Source organism: Lissotriton vulgaris, chromosome 10, assembly GCF_964263255.1.
Source record: "Lissotriton vulgaris chromosome 10, aLisVul1.2, whole genome shotgun sequence".
In the NCBI taxonomy this organism is placed as follows: Eukaryota; Metazoa; Chordata; class Amphibia; order Caudata; family Salamandridae; genus Lissotriton; species Lissotriton vulgaris.
The window spans coordinates 583075919-583093814 of NC_141698.1; the positions used below are offsets into that span (position 1 = coordinate 583075919).

Sequence of the window (17896 nt, forward strand, 5' to 3'; positions counted from 1 at the left end):
TGTTGTTGCACCAAGGATATTGTTAATGTTTTTACTAGAGAGAGATCAGAGTTTTGTCTAATGGAAGTTTTGACTCATGGAAAGCACATGATGTAAATAGGTCAGCGAGTCACTGCATTTGTCAGAGAGATAATTTTGTTACTTTCAGTTTGTAAGTAAAAATCCTAACATACAACAGTGAGCTATTAACTGTCATCTAAGAGCTGCATGCAAACTACAAGGTAACAATTGTAGTGTTATGCCCCCCCCTGTCCTTGTTTGATTACCCTAATGTTAAAAAAATTAATTGTTATATTTTTATTTTCAGCACCTGGTAAAGCATGACAACCTGAACCATTACCTAATTTTTGGGCAATGTTTGGACGGAGAACAAGAGGCCCAACCTCCTTTGCTGCTCTTCCCGGCTACGACCCAGCAAACAACTGTGTTAAAGGTAAGGAAACTGTTGATATTTTTTTTTAGATTGGAGTTAGGGCTATGTTTGTGGTCACTCTACATGATGGTTGGGGTGGGTGCAAATTCTGAACATTGTACCCTCAGTGGATGGAATTTACTAATACTGAGCTTTAGCCTTGTGCTTTGGGCAATAATGGTTGTTAAAGACACTATCTATTCCTTGCCTTGTTCAAGACTCTCAAACAGTGTCTGTTTCAGTGCCATCAGCAACCACAATGGCACACAGATGAAGCAGGCAGTAAGGCTGTATTTTTAGCAGTCCTGTTGTCCAAAGGGGAGCTGTTGGAGATATATTGTGATAACGCACAAGATATATGTATTTGTACTGAAATTTGATAATATTGCACCAAATCTTATATGTTGTACTTTGACTATTGACAGGCTTCTTTCATATTGGTAAGGACAGCATCGGCATGATGAATACGGTAGAACAATTCATTAAACGGTCATTCCATGCAGGGCCACTAGAAGAGAAACTACATATAAAGAGATTAGGACCTGATCGGCCTGACCTACAAATGCAACAAGTTACCCAGGACAGAGGAAAATCTTACAAACGTACATTCTCAAACACCTGGTACACAAAAGCTGATTGGCTTACAGGGTGCCTGCCAAAAAACAAACTGTCTGCTTCCCCTGCTTGCTGTTTAATGGTGAATTTCCTTGGACAAGAGAAGGAGTGATAGACTTGAAGCATCTGTCTGAAAAAATAAAGAAGCATGCACACACAAGAAAGCATATGGGGAACCTGACGAGACTGGGATTGTTGGGAGACGCACTGATTGAGCAGCACATAAATGATGCATACCGTCAAACAATACAGAAACACAATGAAGCAGTTGATAGGAATAGACACATACGATCAAAAATACTTTAACATACGTACAGTCCAACTAATATATCAATATAGGGAGAACCTGGTGAAATGTTTTGAAGCCATAGAAGCCAATGAAACCTTTGATTTCAAAACTCACAGTGAAGCCTGTGGCTTTGCTAGAACACTAAAAGATAGAGAGTTTCAGTTCTTTCTGTTTTTATTTCAAGACATAATGGCAGCTGTCGAGAATTTATACAATCAGTTACAAGCACGAGAGATAGATACTATCTCTGTGAAAAAAACACTATGTTTTTCGAACGCATAAGCAAAGTGAGAGATGAGGTTGACAATTTAGACAGCAAACTTCCAGAGGCTTCTACTTTTTCAAACCACAGGAAAAACATCACCACTCTGGTCCAAAATGCAAAAGAGATATGTGACATTGTAATTGTGCATGCACAAGAGCGGTTTGCTTTCACAAAACATTTGGTGAGTGCCGCATTATTGGAAAGTGAATACTTTGTAAAATATGATGAATCATTCCCTGAGCATGCTCTGCATGAGGCTGTGGAAGCTTATTCTATGCTCAACCAAGAGGACCTGAAAACTGAGTTGACTGTACTGTACTCAATGCCTGTGTACTGGAAGGCCAAAGATGCCAGGTCTTTGCTGGCTTTAATTCATAAACGTAATATGGAAAAGACATTTACAGAGACCGTGGCTTTACTAAAAATTGTCATTACCACTCCTATGAAACCAGCAGAGGCAGAACGATCTTTTTCCGCCTTAAAGAAGATTAAGACATTCCTGAGGAACACCATGCTTGAGGAAAGACTAAATGCTTTGGCAATGCTCTCTATAGAGAGCAAGCTAGTTCAAAATATCTCAGACTATAACGTTCAAGTTATTGGAAAGTTTGCTGCTCTTAAAGATAGACGTGCTGAATTTAGGTACAAAAAGTAAACATATGTTGAATGCTGCTAGTTTGCGACCTGTTTAGTTGTTTGTTAAATATAAAACATCTGTGAGGTACTCAGAAATGCATTATATCCCAAAGTCTGTTATGAAGCTCTGTGGTTATACTGAGTACGCAGCTACCTATGTTATATGACATCTCTTTATTAATGTAATAACTGCACTTTCACAATTGCTTCATTACCCTTCCTGCTTTCACAAATTTGCTTGCAAATGCACAATTTTTCCACTCTTTTTTCAAAATGTTTCACAGGGGAGAACCCCCCCCGAATCCCCCTTAGGTTGTTCGGGCTTGCTCGCTACGCTCACTCGCTACGGTGAAGTATGACAATCATTATACTCCCCACCACTTTCAAATGTCACCATTCACCACTAGGGGAGAGTGGGCGGTGCTTCAAGTACACACTCCAATACAGCATGGCTCACAGGGCAGCGCATGCACTGCCCAGGCTTGACCTAACAATTATCCCACATTATTCCAGACACAGGTCCAGTGAAGAACCGTTCCAGAAAGAAATGTGCATGGGTCTCATGCCTGCACATTTTGCCTCTGGATAGATCTTCCCCTACCTGATTGCTTTTTCTACCACCTTATTTTGAATTTCTGGGCAAGGCAGAGCAAGCCATGCAGAACATTGCTGTTTGGTCTACGGGTGACACAGTACAAGCATACTGAGCTAAGGGTAAGGGAACAGAACTTACTCTTCGTAAACTTTTCCCGGAGCATTAATGCCTTGAAATGCCTCTGATTTTTCACAGGGATCCTCCTCATCGTCTTCGTCGTCAATACTTTTTAAGTCCATTTTCGCATCATAAAATTCCCCATTAAAACACAGGGAATGATCCTTCCACAGAGGAATGCTGCCCTCGCTGCCCAGGGAGTTGAGTGCGCATGAGACCTCCGACGCGGGTAGCGCGCACGAGGACTCCTCGGAGCTCTCTCTGGAACACACATTTCCCCTCGGAACGTCCGCGCTGTTCTGCTCATTGTCCTCATCGTAGGCATCGAAGGAGATAATGTTCGACACCACTTTCTTCTTCTTCCGCTCCTTTCTTGGGCACTTTGTCTCTCCTGCAGGGTGCATTTTAAAGAGGACATTTTAACACAGAGTAATAACGAGGCCAAAATAATTCATTCTTACATTAAAGTGGCTGGGGAGTACAACAGGAAGTCCATTGTTTTAATTTCAAAATTGTTTATTACATTTTTTTATACATGAACAAATTGGCAGATCTGTTATAGGGTTAGCAGAATTGTAACAATTGCAGTTTGTGCTTCATGTTGAGACGTTATGTCCAGTTTGCTTAGCTAACACCACCTGACGATAGTCAGAGAAGAAGTGAAAGAGACAGGTAAGGAAAAGGGATAGAAAAAAGGAGGGAAGGAGGAGGTAGGAGACAGACAGGGAGAGTTACATTTCTAATCAATTACATATAGCATTCCATTACAAATGGCATTCTGTGGGGGTGTTGACATCCATGTAGGCTGGTGAAGGAGAGGCTCCTCCCTTAATGAGAAAAAAAGTAGTTGTCTAACAAGGGCTTTGGGTATTTTGAAGGAATTGAGTGTCAATGTACATCTACACATTTGTTCTGTGGGCTTTCCATGGTTACCATACTATAGAAAGCCATGCAAGTCCCCAATACAACGCAACCCTACCCAATCCCTTGTTTTGGTTTGGCTGCATACTCTCATCTAACAGCAGTCACAGGGGAGCAACAAAGCACACACATACCAGCACTGGCCCTGCGATGAATGTGGGGTGTATACTGACATTCAACAAGGCTGTATCAAACAAAAAGATGCTAAGAGTCCCTCATCTAGCACTCAATAACAGCAGGTAATGGTAACTCCCAGCTAAACGTTTCCTTTTTTCACTACTGCACCATTTAAATATACCAAGTGGAAAAGTGCAGAGAAGTTCAGGGCGTGCCGTCCAACTCTCCAACCCACAAACTAATTAATTCCCTGGTGATATACCTACTGAGCCGCAAACAAGACAAGCATTAATGAAACAAGCATCAGCAGCATGTTTCCCAGCATTCCTTGCAGTGCAGCGTGGTAGATGAAATCCCCTAAGTTGCTTTATAAGGAAGAGGCTTCATGTCACTATGATGCAGAGGCATTGGATGAGATACTATCCCTAACTGCATAGCTCTGTGGTAAGGTTAGTGTCCATAACATCACTGTGATACTTGTGATAGGGTAAAACGCCGTGGAAAAATACCTAAATATTTCAGTCCAATGTAGGGGAGATACTGTTGTGACGGTAAGGGGAATGTTGCACTTTAATGTCCCCACAATATAATTTAATGATGAGCTGTCGCTTGGCTACTATGTAGTGCAGTGGGTTAGTGTTTCTAGGATACAGTCTAGTGAGCTGGGTGATACAGTGCAGTGTGGTGAGTTACACCAGGATGTAGGGCTGTGTATTGGACAAGTGGCCCTAGGATGCAGATATTAAACCCTTTTGCCTCGCATAATACACTATTATGAGTGAATATACAGGGTCCGAGTTACACAAATGCCCCAGGGGCACAGCGGGCACTTTCACCCAATGTTTGCACAACTGCACACTTACTTACTACAGAAGAGGGCGCACATGCTTATTGGGGCCCTCTAGTAATACCTACTGAGCAGTTGAACATTTTATGCTTGAGCAAAGTGAATGGTTTGTATCCTCATATGCAAGGCGACATTTCCACATAGAAAAAAGGGACCGCTTTCTTACCTCAGAGCTTGTGCCTTATTGCTGATGTGAACACAGAGGCAAAAAAGGGTCTGAACGGTGGACTAACTGTTCACCACTCTGAAAGTGACGCATAGTTAAGGCACCTCATACGGCCATGTGGGAAGATACAATGAGGGTCACTGGGACCCCAAGAGAGCTTACCGATCCGCAGCAGGGTGAAGTCAGAAACTATCAACATCACCTCCCCCCTCCCCTAACCCCCCACGTGGGCAACCTAGCCCAGCCTTGCATAGGCATGCCAGGTCTGCTTTCAAAGAGAGACAGAAATGTAGTTTGAGAACTACCACTCCCATCTTTCACCACAGCTCTCTCTGCAGCCTTTCCTTTAAATTTAAATTGTTATGTCTTGTAAAGCGCACTGCTACCCGGAGGCCTCGTAGCGCTATAGACCGCTGGGGAACCCGTCCTGGCTTTCCCTGTGAGATAGTCCCTCCTGGGGGTCTCCAAGGTGAAACCAGGCATCCCCGGCGTTTGTGTGGGGCCGTTGTGGAGATGAGGCAAGCTAATGCCCAGAGTTGCCGAGTGTGCTCCCTGGTCGGAGTAGGCACCGATGCGAGAATTATCAGTCCGCTGATCCTGGTCCAAGACCCTGCCGCGTCGGGAATCGAACCCTGGTCCCGGGCCGTTCTCTGCACTCGGGTCTGCCGCCTCTAACCAGTGAGCCACACCTCTCCACTTTAGAGAGTGTGCATTATCGTTGCAATCGGTGCCCAGTCCTATGGTCCCATTTGTTGCAAGACGCACCCACTGAGGAAGCCAAGCTCTGCATATATATATATATATATATGTATGTATGTATGTGTATATATATATATATATATATATATATATATATATATATATATAAACGAGATATAATCGGGTATTAAATTACCATCTTGAAACACTCCAAAATGTGAAAATCAGCAATGAACGTCATGCATATGTATATGCACTTCACTGGCATTTGGAACTAAAGCTGTCCTCGGTATGATGAAAATAAATAACTCGCACTATTATAAAAGTAAAGGAGTCTGACTCAAAGAAAGATACACCTCGGATGAACAAAAAGGAGGACTCAATTAGATAAAGGCAGATTAAAGGTGACATTGTTTTTTGGTAGATTAGTAACTTTACCAATACTTATACAAGTCATAATTTTCTGGACGGAACATAACATGAGATATTAGCGTTTGAAATTCAGAAGGACTCTTATAACCTATTTGGTGGAGCGATTATCTATAACCCTCCCGGTTACAAGGCAGACTTTAGTACCCACCTTCTTACCCAGTTGTTTACCATATGTCTGAAATATAAGAGTTACCTAGTAATAAGTGATTTTAATGTCGATTTTGAGGATAAAAATGACTGTTCTACTAAGCATCTTAGTAGTGATATGGAGATTTTGCAGTTAAAACAATGGGTAGGTGAACCCACCCATATTGCTGGACACACCCTGGACTTGGTCTTTTCTATTTTTTTTTAAATATATTTATTATTTTCCATTCAGCACATAAGTTTTTTTAGACAGAACGTCGACATTGCAAGGCCGTGAATTGATAAGCGCAAACATAGACATATTCGTGACAGTACTTCATCTCTGATTCCATTAAATGAATTTACAAACATACATAAGATAATTCTACTTACAGACATTTCCTAAACATTACCCAGAAGTTGCCAAAATCCTCATAACTATCCCAACCCCGCTCGCCATTTACTAATAGGTTCCCAAATTCGTACCCCCAACTGACTTCCTTTCCTGCCTTTCCTTGCGTAGATGGGTCTTTCTAAATTATATGCTGCCAACAAATTAGACAACCATGTTTGCAACCCTGGGGGGTTCTTATCCAACCAAGCCCTGGCTATGCATAACCTATACACAGCCATGGCAACAAAGATGAAATCCCGCTGCGAGATACCATCCTCAGGGACTACTCCTAACAGTATGTGCACAGGTCTAAGACTTATCTTAATGCTTAAGGAAACCTCAAAGAAGTTCTCTATATCCTTTAAAAGTGTGTGCAGCTGTGGGCATAGTGCAAACATATGTATTATATCTGCTTCTACTGAATTGCACCGCGGGCAGGTAGTGCCTGTAGTGCCACCCCATTTTGCTATCCTGGCTGGGGTATAGTAATGTGAGTAAAGGGTTTTGTAGTGTTGCGACTGCAACGACGCAGAGCATAGAACTGTCCGTCCTTAATCCAACGAGTCCTGAAACCACCCTATCTCGCCCTCCAGTTTTCCTGCCCATTTATCACTATGCTTATCCATATCATCCTGCTTTGTAGCTAAGAGACTGGCATAGAAACTTCGTATCGAGCGATTCCCCCTAACCTTATTTTCTCTATGATCTCAATTCTGTTAAACCCCACCTGCCCCCCGTGCTTACTCCCTAGATAACTCCTTATCTGTAGGTACTTAAAAAAATCCTGCCTATCCAATCCGTACCTATCCCTCAAATCCGAAAATAATACAAAACCCTCCGAATTCCTAACGTCTCCAATCTGAGCAATCCCCTTCGCCGCCCACCTTTCCATTGTCATATCCCCAAATACCTCAGTTGGAAAAGATCTATTTTTGAACAACCTTGTATACCGGTTAAATCTCCCTATGCCCAACTTTTTCATAAAAGCACTCCATACCTTGATACCCGCCTCGACTGTCTTAAACCTGGTCCTTTTATAATACCCATACTCTACACATGTTAAAAAGCAGTTTTCCACATCCTCCCCCAGGACGGCAGCGTAAAATCTAGAGGAGCAATGTGTTATTCTTTGATCTAAACCCCCCCCTCCTATCAGCCCTTGCAAATACTGAATTGCAGCAGCCCAGTAATATAGTCTGAAGTCTGGTGCACCCCATCCACCACTTTCTCTCGGTAATGTCATGAACCTATATGCCCTACGAGTTTTGCCCTGTGCCCAAATAAATCTATTGAGGATACCTTCCAGTGTATTGAACCATTTTGCTTCAAAGAAGAGAGGGATTGCCCTAAAATGATACAAAAATGTAGGCAGTATAAGCATCTTAATTATGTTCGTGCACCCCATTAGAGAAAGGTGGAGGTTATTCAACCGTTCCAGATCCGATTTTACACTAGCCATCAAGGGAGTCATGTTGTTCTGCACGACAACTTCAACATCCGCCAATATTACCACTCCCAAGTATACTGCTGACTCTACGACTCTTGGGTCTATGCCCCCTTGAACATGCTGATTACAAATTATCTAGGTCTTAGATTTATTTAGACTGTAACCAGAGACTTGGGCAAAATTCTGAGCCTCCATCTCAACCTCCCTAATGGCACCCTCCGGGCTAGATGTTAAAATGGCTACGTCTTCTGCATAAGCCAGCGTTTTTGCTTCACAGCCATTCAGGCTCAATCTGGGGATCCCTTGGTTACTTTCCAATTTACGCAGAAAGGGATCTAGATATAGCGCAAATAGAAGAGGGGATAATGGGCAACCTTGTCTAGTTCCTCTTTCTATTTTGACTGCTGCTGAATACCCTCTATTGACCCATATTCTATCTGATGGGTTCTTATATAAAGTCTGCATTGCTTTAATAAACCGTTTCCCTATACCACTCCACCTTAGGGTACACCATAGTTATTCCCAGGAGACCCTATCAAATGCCTTCTCGGCATCAAGAAAAAGTGCCGCCATAGGGTCTACCAGAATACCTGCCGCATCAAACATTGTGATCACCTGTCTGGTGTGTTGTGTAGTCCCTTTGCCCGGTATGAAGCCATGCTGTGAGCAGATTACTAAGCTCTCAATGATCCCTGCAAGTCTCTTGGCCAGCATTTTCGAGTGGACTCTAACATCAGCGTTAATGAGGGTGATTGGTCTATAAGAGCCTGGCTGATTTGACGGTTTCCCTTTCTTAAGGATCACCACTATATCTGCTCCACCCCATGAATTAGGAATTGCTTCCCCAAGTTGTGCTTGCCTCATCATATTAAACATATCTGCGCCTAATACTCCTTGAAATGTTTTATAAAATTCCACCGGCAGTTGATCAGGACCGGCGGCTTTACCCGATGGTAGAGTACTTAATGCCCTTAAAAATTCTTCCGCCTGGAAAGGTGCTTCCAGCTCCTCCTTACTTTCTGCGGCAATAAGTGGTGGTGTGACACCCCTTAAGTACCCCTCAATCTCTCGGAGCTCTCCCCCCTGCCCTCCCGGTATAGGGATGCATATAACTGCCTAAAAAATTCCCTCACTCCTTCTACCCCTACAACGCTATCCCCTTGACCATCTATGATCTCCGAGATGTCTGATGCTGCAAGCCTCTGCCTAGTTCGGACCGCCAGCAGATGGCCAACCTTCTCACTAAACTCATATGCCCCTTCCTTCTTAATGAAATAATTCTCCGCTGCCTTCTTAGATATATGCTCTGTGGCTGCTGCCTTGGGGGAAACGATTCTAAGTAAATGTGTTTCTAATGGCAACCGCTGCCGGATGGCTACCCCCAATTCCTCTTCAGCTTCCATCAGTTTTTTGTTTATCTCCTCTATTCTGCCTTTTTCCCTTTTCTGCGCTGAGAGTACATAGCTCATAGTTTCCCCCCCGCACACCGGCCTTAAATGCATCCCAGACCACCCCTGGAGCAGCTGTTCCTCTATTAATATCCAAAAAGCTCCTAATCCAACCTTCCATGTACTCCCTATATCCCTCATCCTTGAGCAAAGCTCTCTCAAAGGTCCATTGTCTTTCCTTCCTCTGATCCTGAGCTATTACAATAATTAAAACTAAGGGGCTATGATCTGATACCACGCGGGGATGTTGCAAGGAACCAGAAATCAGAAAATAATCTAATCTGACCATCACTCTATGAGGGGCAGAATAAAATGTACTACCATCTCTGCTTGGATAAATCTTGATCCAAGGATTGATCAGAGAATTGTGAATAACCAGATCAGATAGTGCTCTATACGTTCTCCTTTTCCTACCTGGATAACAACCTCCCACCTGTAGAAATGTACTTTTAGGATCATGTATATTAAAGTCCCTGCAGGTTACTATTGGCTCTACCCAATTCGCCAATTCCATATCCAAATATTGAAAGATCTCGGGATCATCCTCAGTTGATCCATAGACCGTAGCGAGGGTGAATTTCTCCCCTTTAAATTCTAGAATCACCCATCGCCCCCACTCATCCTCCTTTTTCCTAATCACAACCACATCCCCAGTTCTACCCAAGATAGCCACTCCCCTATTCCTGGATCCTTGCTTAGAGTTTGCAAGAACAGCAAATCCCAGTTGTCCCAAAAGATAGCTTTTTGATGCCTCTATATGCGTTTCTTGCAGGCATACTAAATCCAACCGCAGCATTCTCAGCAGTGCCGCCACCCTGAGTCTTTTATTTACATCACTTAAACCACAGACATTTATGGTAGCAATCCTACATCTCATTTAGAAATGTCAATCATTTCCCCATGGGCTAAGATCCCTTCCGTACATGATAGTAACCAACCCCACATGCTATTTCTCAAGTTGAGATCGTCACTTGATTGCATGTATTGTGATTTCATGACCAAGTACTGTGTTTGCTGTTTTGCTTGTGCCTCCCTACCCACCTTTCCTGGCCCCACCCCCTCCCCCCCTCTATGGGCAAATAGGTCAAAGAGACCTATGTGTGGTTGCTACAGTATGTGGAAGTCGCTAACCTCCCTCTCTGCCCCCCCAAATTCCTTGTAGTACCCCGTGCTCCCCCATTAAAATACCTGAACATTGGCATCCTATACCATATACTTAGACACTTCAGCCATGCGCCTCCTTTTTAACCTCCTTTCTGTGACTTTAATTGCTCCAAAAACTGTTGAGCTTTGACTTCCGACCAGTACATTGATACATTCCCTCTTGTAACCACCTTTAGCCTTGCTGGAAATAGCAGATAAGCCTCAGAGCCCAATGACTGAAACGACTTAATGAGCTGCCTCAGCCTCCACCTCCTCTCTACGGTGACGTGGTAGAAGTCCGGCCTGGCGAAAAAGGAGGTACCCTCAAATGACCGTCTACTATCTGGTCTTGCCTTCTCCATAATCTCTTCTCTAAGAAGATAATTCCCAACATATATCAAAATTTCTCTAGGGAGGGGTGGTTTACCTGTCTGACCCCCTCCTCCCCGTCCTTTCCTGATTGTAAAGGGGAACCTATGGGCCCGTTGTATCTCCCTCTGCCACTGCCAGTCTGATTCCGGAAAAGCCCCTCGAAGCAATTTTACAACAAATTGCAGAATATACTGCCCCTCTGTCCCTTCTTCCACACCCAAAAGGCGGATGTTATTCCGCCGCTGGCGGTTTTCAAACTCCTCCATCTTCCAGAGCATGTCGCCGGTCACCTTTTCTTGGTTGTTTTTAAACTCCTGCCAAGCTCCCACATCGTCCTCCAATCTTCCTGTTCTCTCTTCAACCTCAGAGACTCTATTTGCCATACCATCATACAGTTTGTGGACCTTCTTCAGAGTGTTATGAAGTTTTTTCATCGCGTGTCTTGCCCTTCGACTTTCGGCCCTAGCCTCCCCTTGGATCTGCTTCAGCGTGTTGGTAATCACATCCAAAGGTGCCTGAAGCTGTGCCGAATTATTCTCTTCATAGGTCTGTGAGGTGGCCGAGTAGTCCCAGAGAAGTTTCTTCCCCACCCTGGTAGGTGACCCTGATCCCGAAGTCTGGTTTCTTCCTTTAGTCCATCTCTTTTTCTGTGTACTTTCTTTCCCTGACATACTGGAGTCCGAGAGCGACCCATCGTCCTCCTCCTCTGTCCCAGACTCACTTGTACCTGAGGCATCCGTATCCTCGTTCACAGAATAGAAGCAGTCCCCCTCTGCTGAGCCTCCTTCAGCTCCCTCAGGCCCCTCCACATTATTCGATAACAAACTCCTCTTATTAACCAGGCTGGCCTTGCTGCCCCTTGAACTCCCTGCTTTCAATTCGGCCTCAACCTGTATTAGGGCCTCAAGCATGTCTGCACTCCCTGCTGTACCGGACCATAGGCCCTCATTCACCCCACTGTCAACTAAGGTGTTTGCCCCTCCGGTATGAGTAGTCTTACCCTAGTGCCTGTCTGCCTCATGGGCTGCGGGAGACGCTGTTATCCTGGTTACACTCGACAGACTACCAGCGAACTCACCGCCACCACCGCCTCCGTGCGAACCTGAAGCCGAGTCTGTGTGCGAACGTTGCCTAGCAACGACCAAAGCCGCGTCAGAAGCGGCGTCCTCTGCAGCGTCCTCGAGGACGCCTTCAAGACGGGCAAAACTTTCCTCAATCCTCTGCCCGATTTTTGGGGTAAAAACTTCCGTTAAGGTGGGCTGCAGAAGCGCAACATCCTTGCCTCGTGCCAGCCCCCCTATCTTCTGTTTCTCTACGTCCGATGACGCTACTACTGTGGGAGTCCCGTCATCGGGTTGCTCCCCGCTTGTTGGCGCTTTACTTCGGGCTTCTGTTTTTTTCCCCTTCATTGCTGGAGCCGGCACGACAATCTTCCGGATCGCACCCGATTTCAGGGTCGCAGGTACAACCTCCTTCCTTACAGTATCGGGTGGTTGTTTAACAGCTACAGAGTCCGGGCGAGACTTCCCCTTCTCCTTATCCTTATCCTTCTCCGACCGCTGTGGTCGTGGTGGCATCCTCCTAAGGTATTTCGCCTCCCGGTTAATTCCAAGAATTCCAAAGGCTCTTGCCACTTGGACCTGGAAGAACGCTACTGTAACTCCTTTGTTAAAAAAGGCAGGTTCCGAAGTCCATAATCAAGGGAATTACCATCCTATATCGCAACTGCCCTATCTGTCTAAAGTAATGGAGAAATTAGGGAACAGACAGTTAACCTAGTATCTGGAAGCCAATGAACTTCTGGATATTTCCCAGACAGGCTTCAGAACTAATAATAGTACTGAGACAACAGTCTTTGCAGTATTGGACAACATCAGATGCGTGGCAGATAAGGGAAAAGCTGTTGCATTGATATTATTGGACCTGTCCGCAGCGTTCGATACAGTTTCACACAATCTCTTGTTAAAAGCACTAACCACCAAGGGCATACACTCTAAAGCTCTACAATGGCTCCACTCATTTCTGACCAACCAAATGCAAACCATACACCTGGGTACTTTCTCTTCCACTCCATCTTCCATTAAATATGGTGTACCACAGGGTGCATCGCTGACCCCCACTCTTTTTAATATTTATGTGTCCTGTTTAGCAGAGATATGTGGAAAGTGGGGCATCAGTATATGTACCTATGCAGATGATACCCAGCTGATGGTTGCTTTAGATGGACAGATGACACTAGGACCAGACTTATCAGCTGCCTTACAGAAATGGAAGCATGGATGTCGGACCATTGTCTGAAATTAAATGCAGACAAGTCAGAAATGTTATTGTTTCAGGGGTGCTCATCAAGTTTGGAACACAACTTGGTGGCCTTCTACCATGGGTAATCCTCCGGTTCCCTAACAGGTTGCATAAAATCTGGGAATTCTCGTGGATAACGCACTCACCATGCAGAATCAAGTACATGCACTCTGCGGGAAAAGCTTCGCTATCCTAAAAATGCTAAACAGAACATTCCAGTGGATTCCGCTGGAGTGGAGAAAAACCCTCGTTCAGGCACTGCTTATTAGTAGGCTAGATTACGGGAAAGCTCTTTTTGTAAGTATGGGGGACTACCTGTTCTGCTGATTCCAGCTAGTCCAGAATGCGGCGGCTAAAGCAGTATGTAATATGAAGAAGTATAGCTCAGCCTCGGAATGCATGAATACCCTACACTAGCTCCCTATGAGACAGAGGGCCAAGTTCAAATTATTGTGTCATGCACACAAGGCCCTGCATCAGTTCGGACCGAAAATTCTCCAAGGCAGAGTCAAGTTCTATCTTCCCATTATATTAAAAAGTCTAGATTAGGGGGTCGCTCCTTTTCTTATTTGGCGGCAAAATCTTGGAACAAATTTCCATCTGAACTTCGACTTATCAATTGCCACCCGCTATTCAGGAAAAAGCTGAAAACACACCTATTTCCCAAAGCCTGATAAGTTTTAGAATCTCCCTCACTACTGTATTTTTCAACTGTAAAGGACCGTCCGTTAGCGCCGTGATATCCATTCGGATGAATGTCGGTCTTCATAAATAAATTCTTAAAATTCAATACTTCAAACACAGAATTTCTTTTACTCTCCCCCAGCACTATCCATAACAATAGATGTATCCGGTTTAACAGCATTAAGAATGAAGGTATTTTTCCAAATCTCATCACCCCTTGACAAACCCCTAGGTTTCAAACTAGGCGAAAAACATCACCTCAAAGTGCACATTCAGCTCATGGCTAAATCGGCAAGATTTCAACTTCTGAAGCATGAAAACCTTAAGCGTGTACTCTCTACCCAAGACTTACATCATCCTAACAAGCATTGGTACTTTCTCATCTTAACTGCAGGTCAGCCCTCTTTACCTGTCTCCGTAGAAGCAGACAAGCTACACTTAGCACTGTCCTTCACGTTACCTCAAGATTTCTAACCAACTCCAAAAATGTGAACACATCACCCCACTCTTACCTTACTCAAATAGCTACTAATGCAAGATGCATCCTAAGAACCGCTCGCATTAGCTACCAAGTCTTCCATCTCAAAACTCCTAGATACCTCTCTCAAAGTTATCCATGTCTGGAGGCTCACAAAAACCACGATTTAAAAGCAAAAGATCTTTCTGCATCACACCTTTCAAGAAATGCACCTTTAACACATCATCCTTGGATAAAGCCCACAAAATTTAGAAAAGTCTTAGCATTCATAAGCACTACGCCCCCAATTTCTCTGCCTACAATACCGACTAAAAAGTTGTTAATAGATAACAAACTTAATGTGATTAAATAAACCTCCTCTGTTTGCTCTGTATAATTAGCAACAATTTGCTCAACTACTAATTTAACTGTATTACATTTGTAAGCTAAGCTTAATTACTTTCTGTTTTTTTATCCTGGGTGCAAGATGCTGAACTCTATTGTACCTTCTTATGTCAGCAACTAGTCTGAAACATGCTGAGTAGTTTTCACTCATTGCATATCATATGATCCAGAAGTGCAGGTATTAACTATGCTAGAGTACATGTCTGCCGCTGAGAAGTGCCAGTACTCATCCACTAAAAGCAGCGCATGCCTAATGGAAGGGGCAGGCACTCGCACTTTCCAATGAAATAAGTGAAGGTACTCAGCACCCAAGAGTACTTGCCCACTTGAAGAAGGGATCTCACAGTACTCGAGTATTAAATGGCAAATATTCGTCAGATACTCAAGACTTCCTGGACATTATCTCCTTATCTACTCCCAAGTCTCATCCCTTCATACTGATAAAGAAATCCTACCTTTCACAGTTAGGCACCTGTAGTGATCTCGGACTCCGATTAAGCTGTGCAAATTCCTTCTTTATAGAACAACCTTGTAGAGCATGGAGAAATCGTACAAGCACTAGTAAAGCAGAGCATCATCTGCTCTCAACATTCTGCATACTACATATATACCTAGAACACACTAACCCTTCTAATTCTACATTCTGCATAACATAACCGTTCTTTTTTTTGTTTCAATTATTTTAAGAGTTGAGAAATAACAGCAAAAACAGTGACATGCAAGATAAGCTTACACCCATGTAGGGATACAAATGTTGGCAGTGATACACGTACCAATAACAACCAAAACTTATGTACAATATTTAAGACACAAAGAGAGGGATGAGAGAGTAAGCTCTAGAATGAAGAAAGTAAAGAGTAACAGGGAAGAAGACCAGAGGGGAGGGGTAGTGAGTAGATTGATGGTAATGAGGAATAGGCAAAAGTCTAAGCAATGCCATCACCTTATAGAGCTCATGGGCCCGCATCCAGGCAGCACTTACAATGTCCAGTCGCATTTGTTCCATTATTGGGTCCAGATTATCCACAATCAAGCGTTCCAGGCCCCTATTTACTAGATATTTAAGGCAAGAGTTCTTCCACTGAAATGGGTAATTCAATGGCAGCGCAAGTGGTGATCTGTAATAAAGGGAAGGCCTCGCTCTTTCCTCAATTCACTTTGTAGCCAGATACTGCTGCAAAGGCATTAATAGTCTCCAACACTTCAGGGATAGAGAAGGATAAGGCCGATAAGGTAAGCAAAATATCATCTGCATATATATACAGTCTTAAAGGACCTCCGGGTGTTGGCACATTGACACTTCTAAGGGTTCCACTGCAAGTAGAAATAACAGGGGGGTGAGTGGGAAACCTTGATGGATACCCCCATTGGGCCAGGAAGGAGTCAGAAAAAAAGTCACCACAATTGACCTGCGCTGAGAGGGAATCAAAAGGTCTTTCACCCTGGAGTTGAAGGCCACATTTCTGGAGTGTGGCAAACAAATAGTCCCATTCTATCCTGTCAAAGGCCCTTGATGCATCTAATGACAATGCCAGGGCTTAATCTGTGAGGTCCACTGATTACCACACCATATGAGCTAATGTGCGGAGAGGATTATGTGATGGGCGGCCTGGTACAAATCCCATTTGCGAATGATGAGTAAGAGAGGTAAGAATGCGCTTAAGGGAGGAGGAGCCAAGATGGCGACCTGAGCGGACGTGCAGCCTTCGGCTCCGCCGGCCCCGGAATCCCGCACCACGATCCTGCTTGCCCGGCTACCCAGTTTTTGTTCAGAAAGGTGCGGGTGACGGAGCTGCTGCTGCCGGTGTTCCGCCGGCCTCTCCACCCGCCCGGGTTCCGACGCTGTGGACAGACGCGCCCTGGCCCGAGACCCAGCTAGCTCTGTAGCGCCCCGATGCCCTCGCGCCCCCTCCCGCAGTTGGACTGCAGCGGGGGTGGTGCGACTTGACGGCGCTTCCTTGGTGGAACACGACCAACGCACTGCCTGCCGACGGGGACCGCTGTATACTCCCTGGGCTGCCTGGTGACGGACGGCTGGGGCGCCTTGCCAGCGGGTCCTTTGTTCTTGGCCGCCATACTTCTGCTCCGTTCCGCGAGTCCCGCTGGCTTGCGACGGCGAGCCCTACCCGGATCTGTGTGCTTCCTCATACACTTGTCGGCCCGCGGCAGATCCATTGAGACGGGCGGATCATTGTTAGCCTGGGGGTTGTTGATAGCCGCCTGATCGAGTCCCGCTGCTTCCCCCTGTCTCCCCCCGCACTACCGCGCTGGGCAGAAGTCAAGATGGTGGAGCAGACGGCGTGCCACTGAAGGACACTCTACGCAGCCTTCCTACAGAGCAACGAGCTCCCCGGCGCGAAAGGGATCGGAGCACCTCCTCCCCACGGGACTGCGAAAATGGGATCTCTACCGCCTGCATTCACCCTTGCAGACGTTGTGGCAGCCCTGGGGGAGCTACAATTGGAGGTGAGGAGCAGTTGTAGCGCGCTGGGGGCACGACTCGATGCCTGTGCCCAAGCCTCTAGCCTGGAGCAGGGGCATTGCCTTCTACAGACATCCGGACGGGAGGTGTTACAGCCTGACACCGCAACATTGTCTCAGGGAGACGCAGTGGGTGATACTGTAACCATCGCTGGGGCTGGTGGTGGACTGTTGCCACTTATTGGAACAATCACCGAAACAGTGTTTCCCCCTTGCTCCATGCTTGACTGTGTGCAGCTACTCGAGAGGACGTGGATCTGGCTACCAGTGTTTTGCCCTCCTGTTTCATCACCGGCATGCTCGCCTTGGATTCGGATTGCTCTGATTTGTGACTTCAACGGCTGGACCATGCCAGAGAGGACTGGGACCGTGGTGGATTCCTTTCCTGGGACCGGACGCCATTCTTCCTTCGGCAGTGCACCTCCCCCCTCCCCCGAGCGGCCATTTTCCTTTGTTCTCCTGCACTACACCGGACTAACGAGCGGAGGGGGTGAGAGACTGAGTCCCAGGTCTGGCCAGGGATAGGG

At 45.3% G+C, this 17896-nt stretch overlaps 1 protein-coding gene across 1 annotated transcript in view; it reads right to left on the reverse strand.

Moving 5' to 3' along the window:
- Positions 1-17896, reverse strand: part of SNX29 (sorting nexin 29) — a 1754850-nt gene that overhangs the window by 1499940 nt on the left and 237014 nt on the right. Inside the window, exon 8 of the mRNA XM_086941425.1 lies at positions 2951-3320. Coding sequence (XP_086797551.1) covers positions 2951-3320 — 370 coding nt within the window. The remainder of the gene's footprint in view (positions 1-2950; positions 3321-17896) is intronic.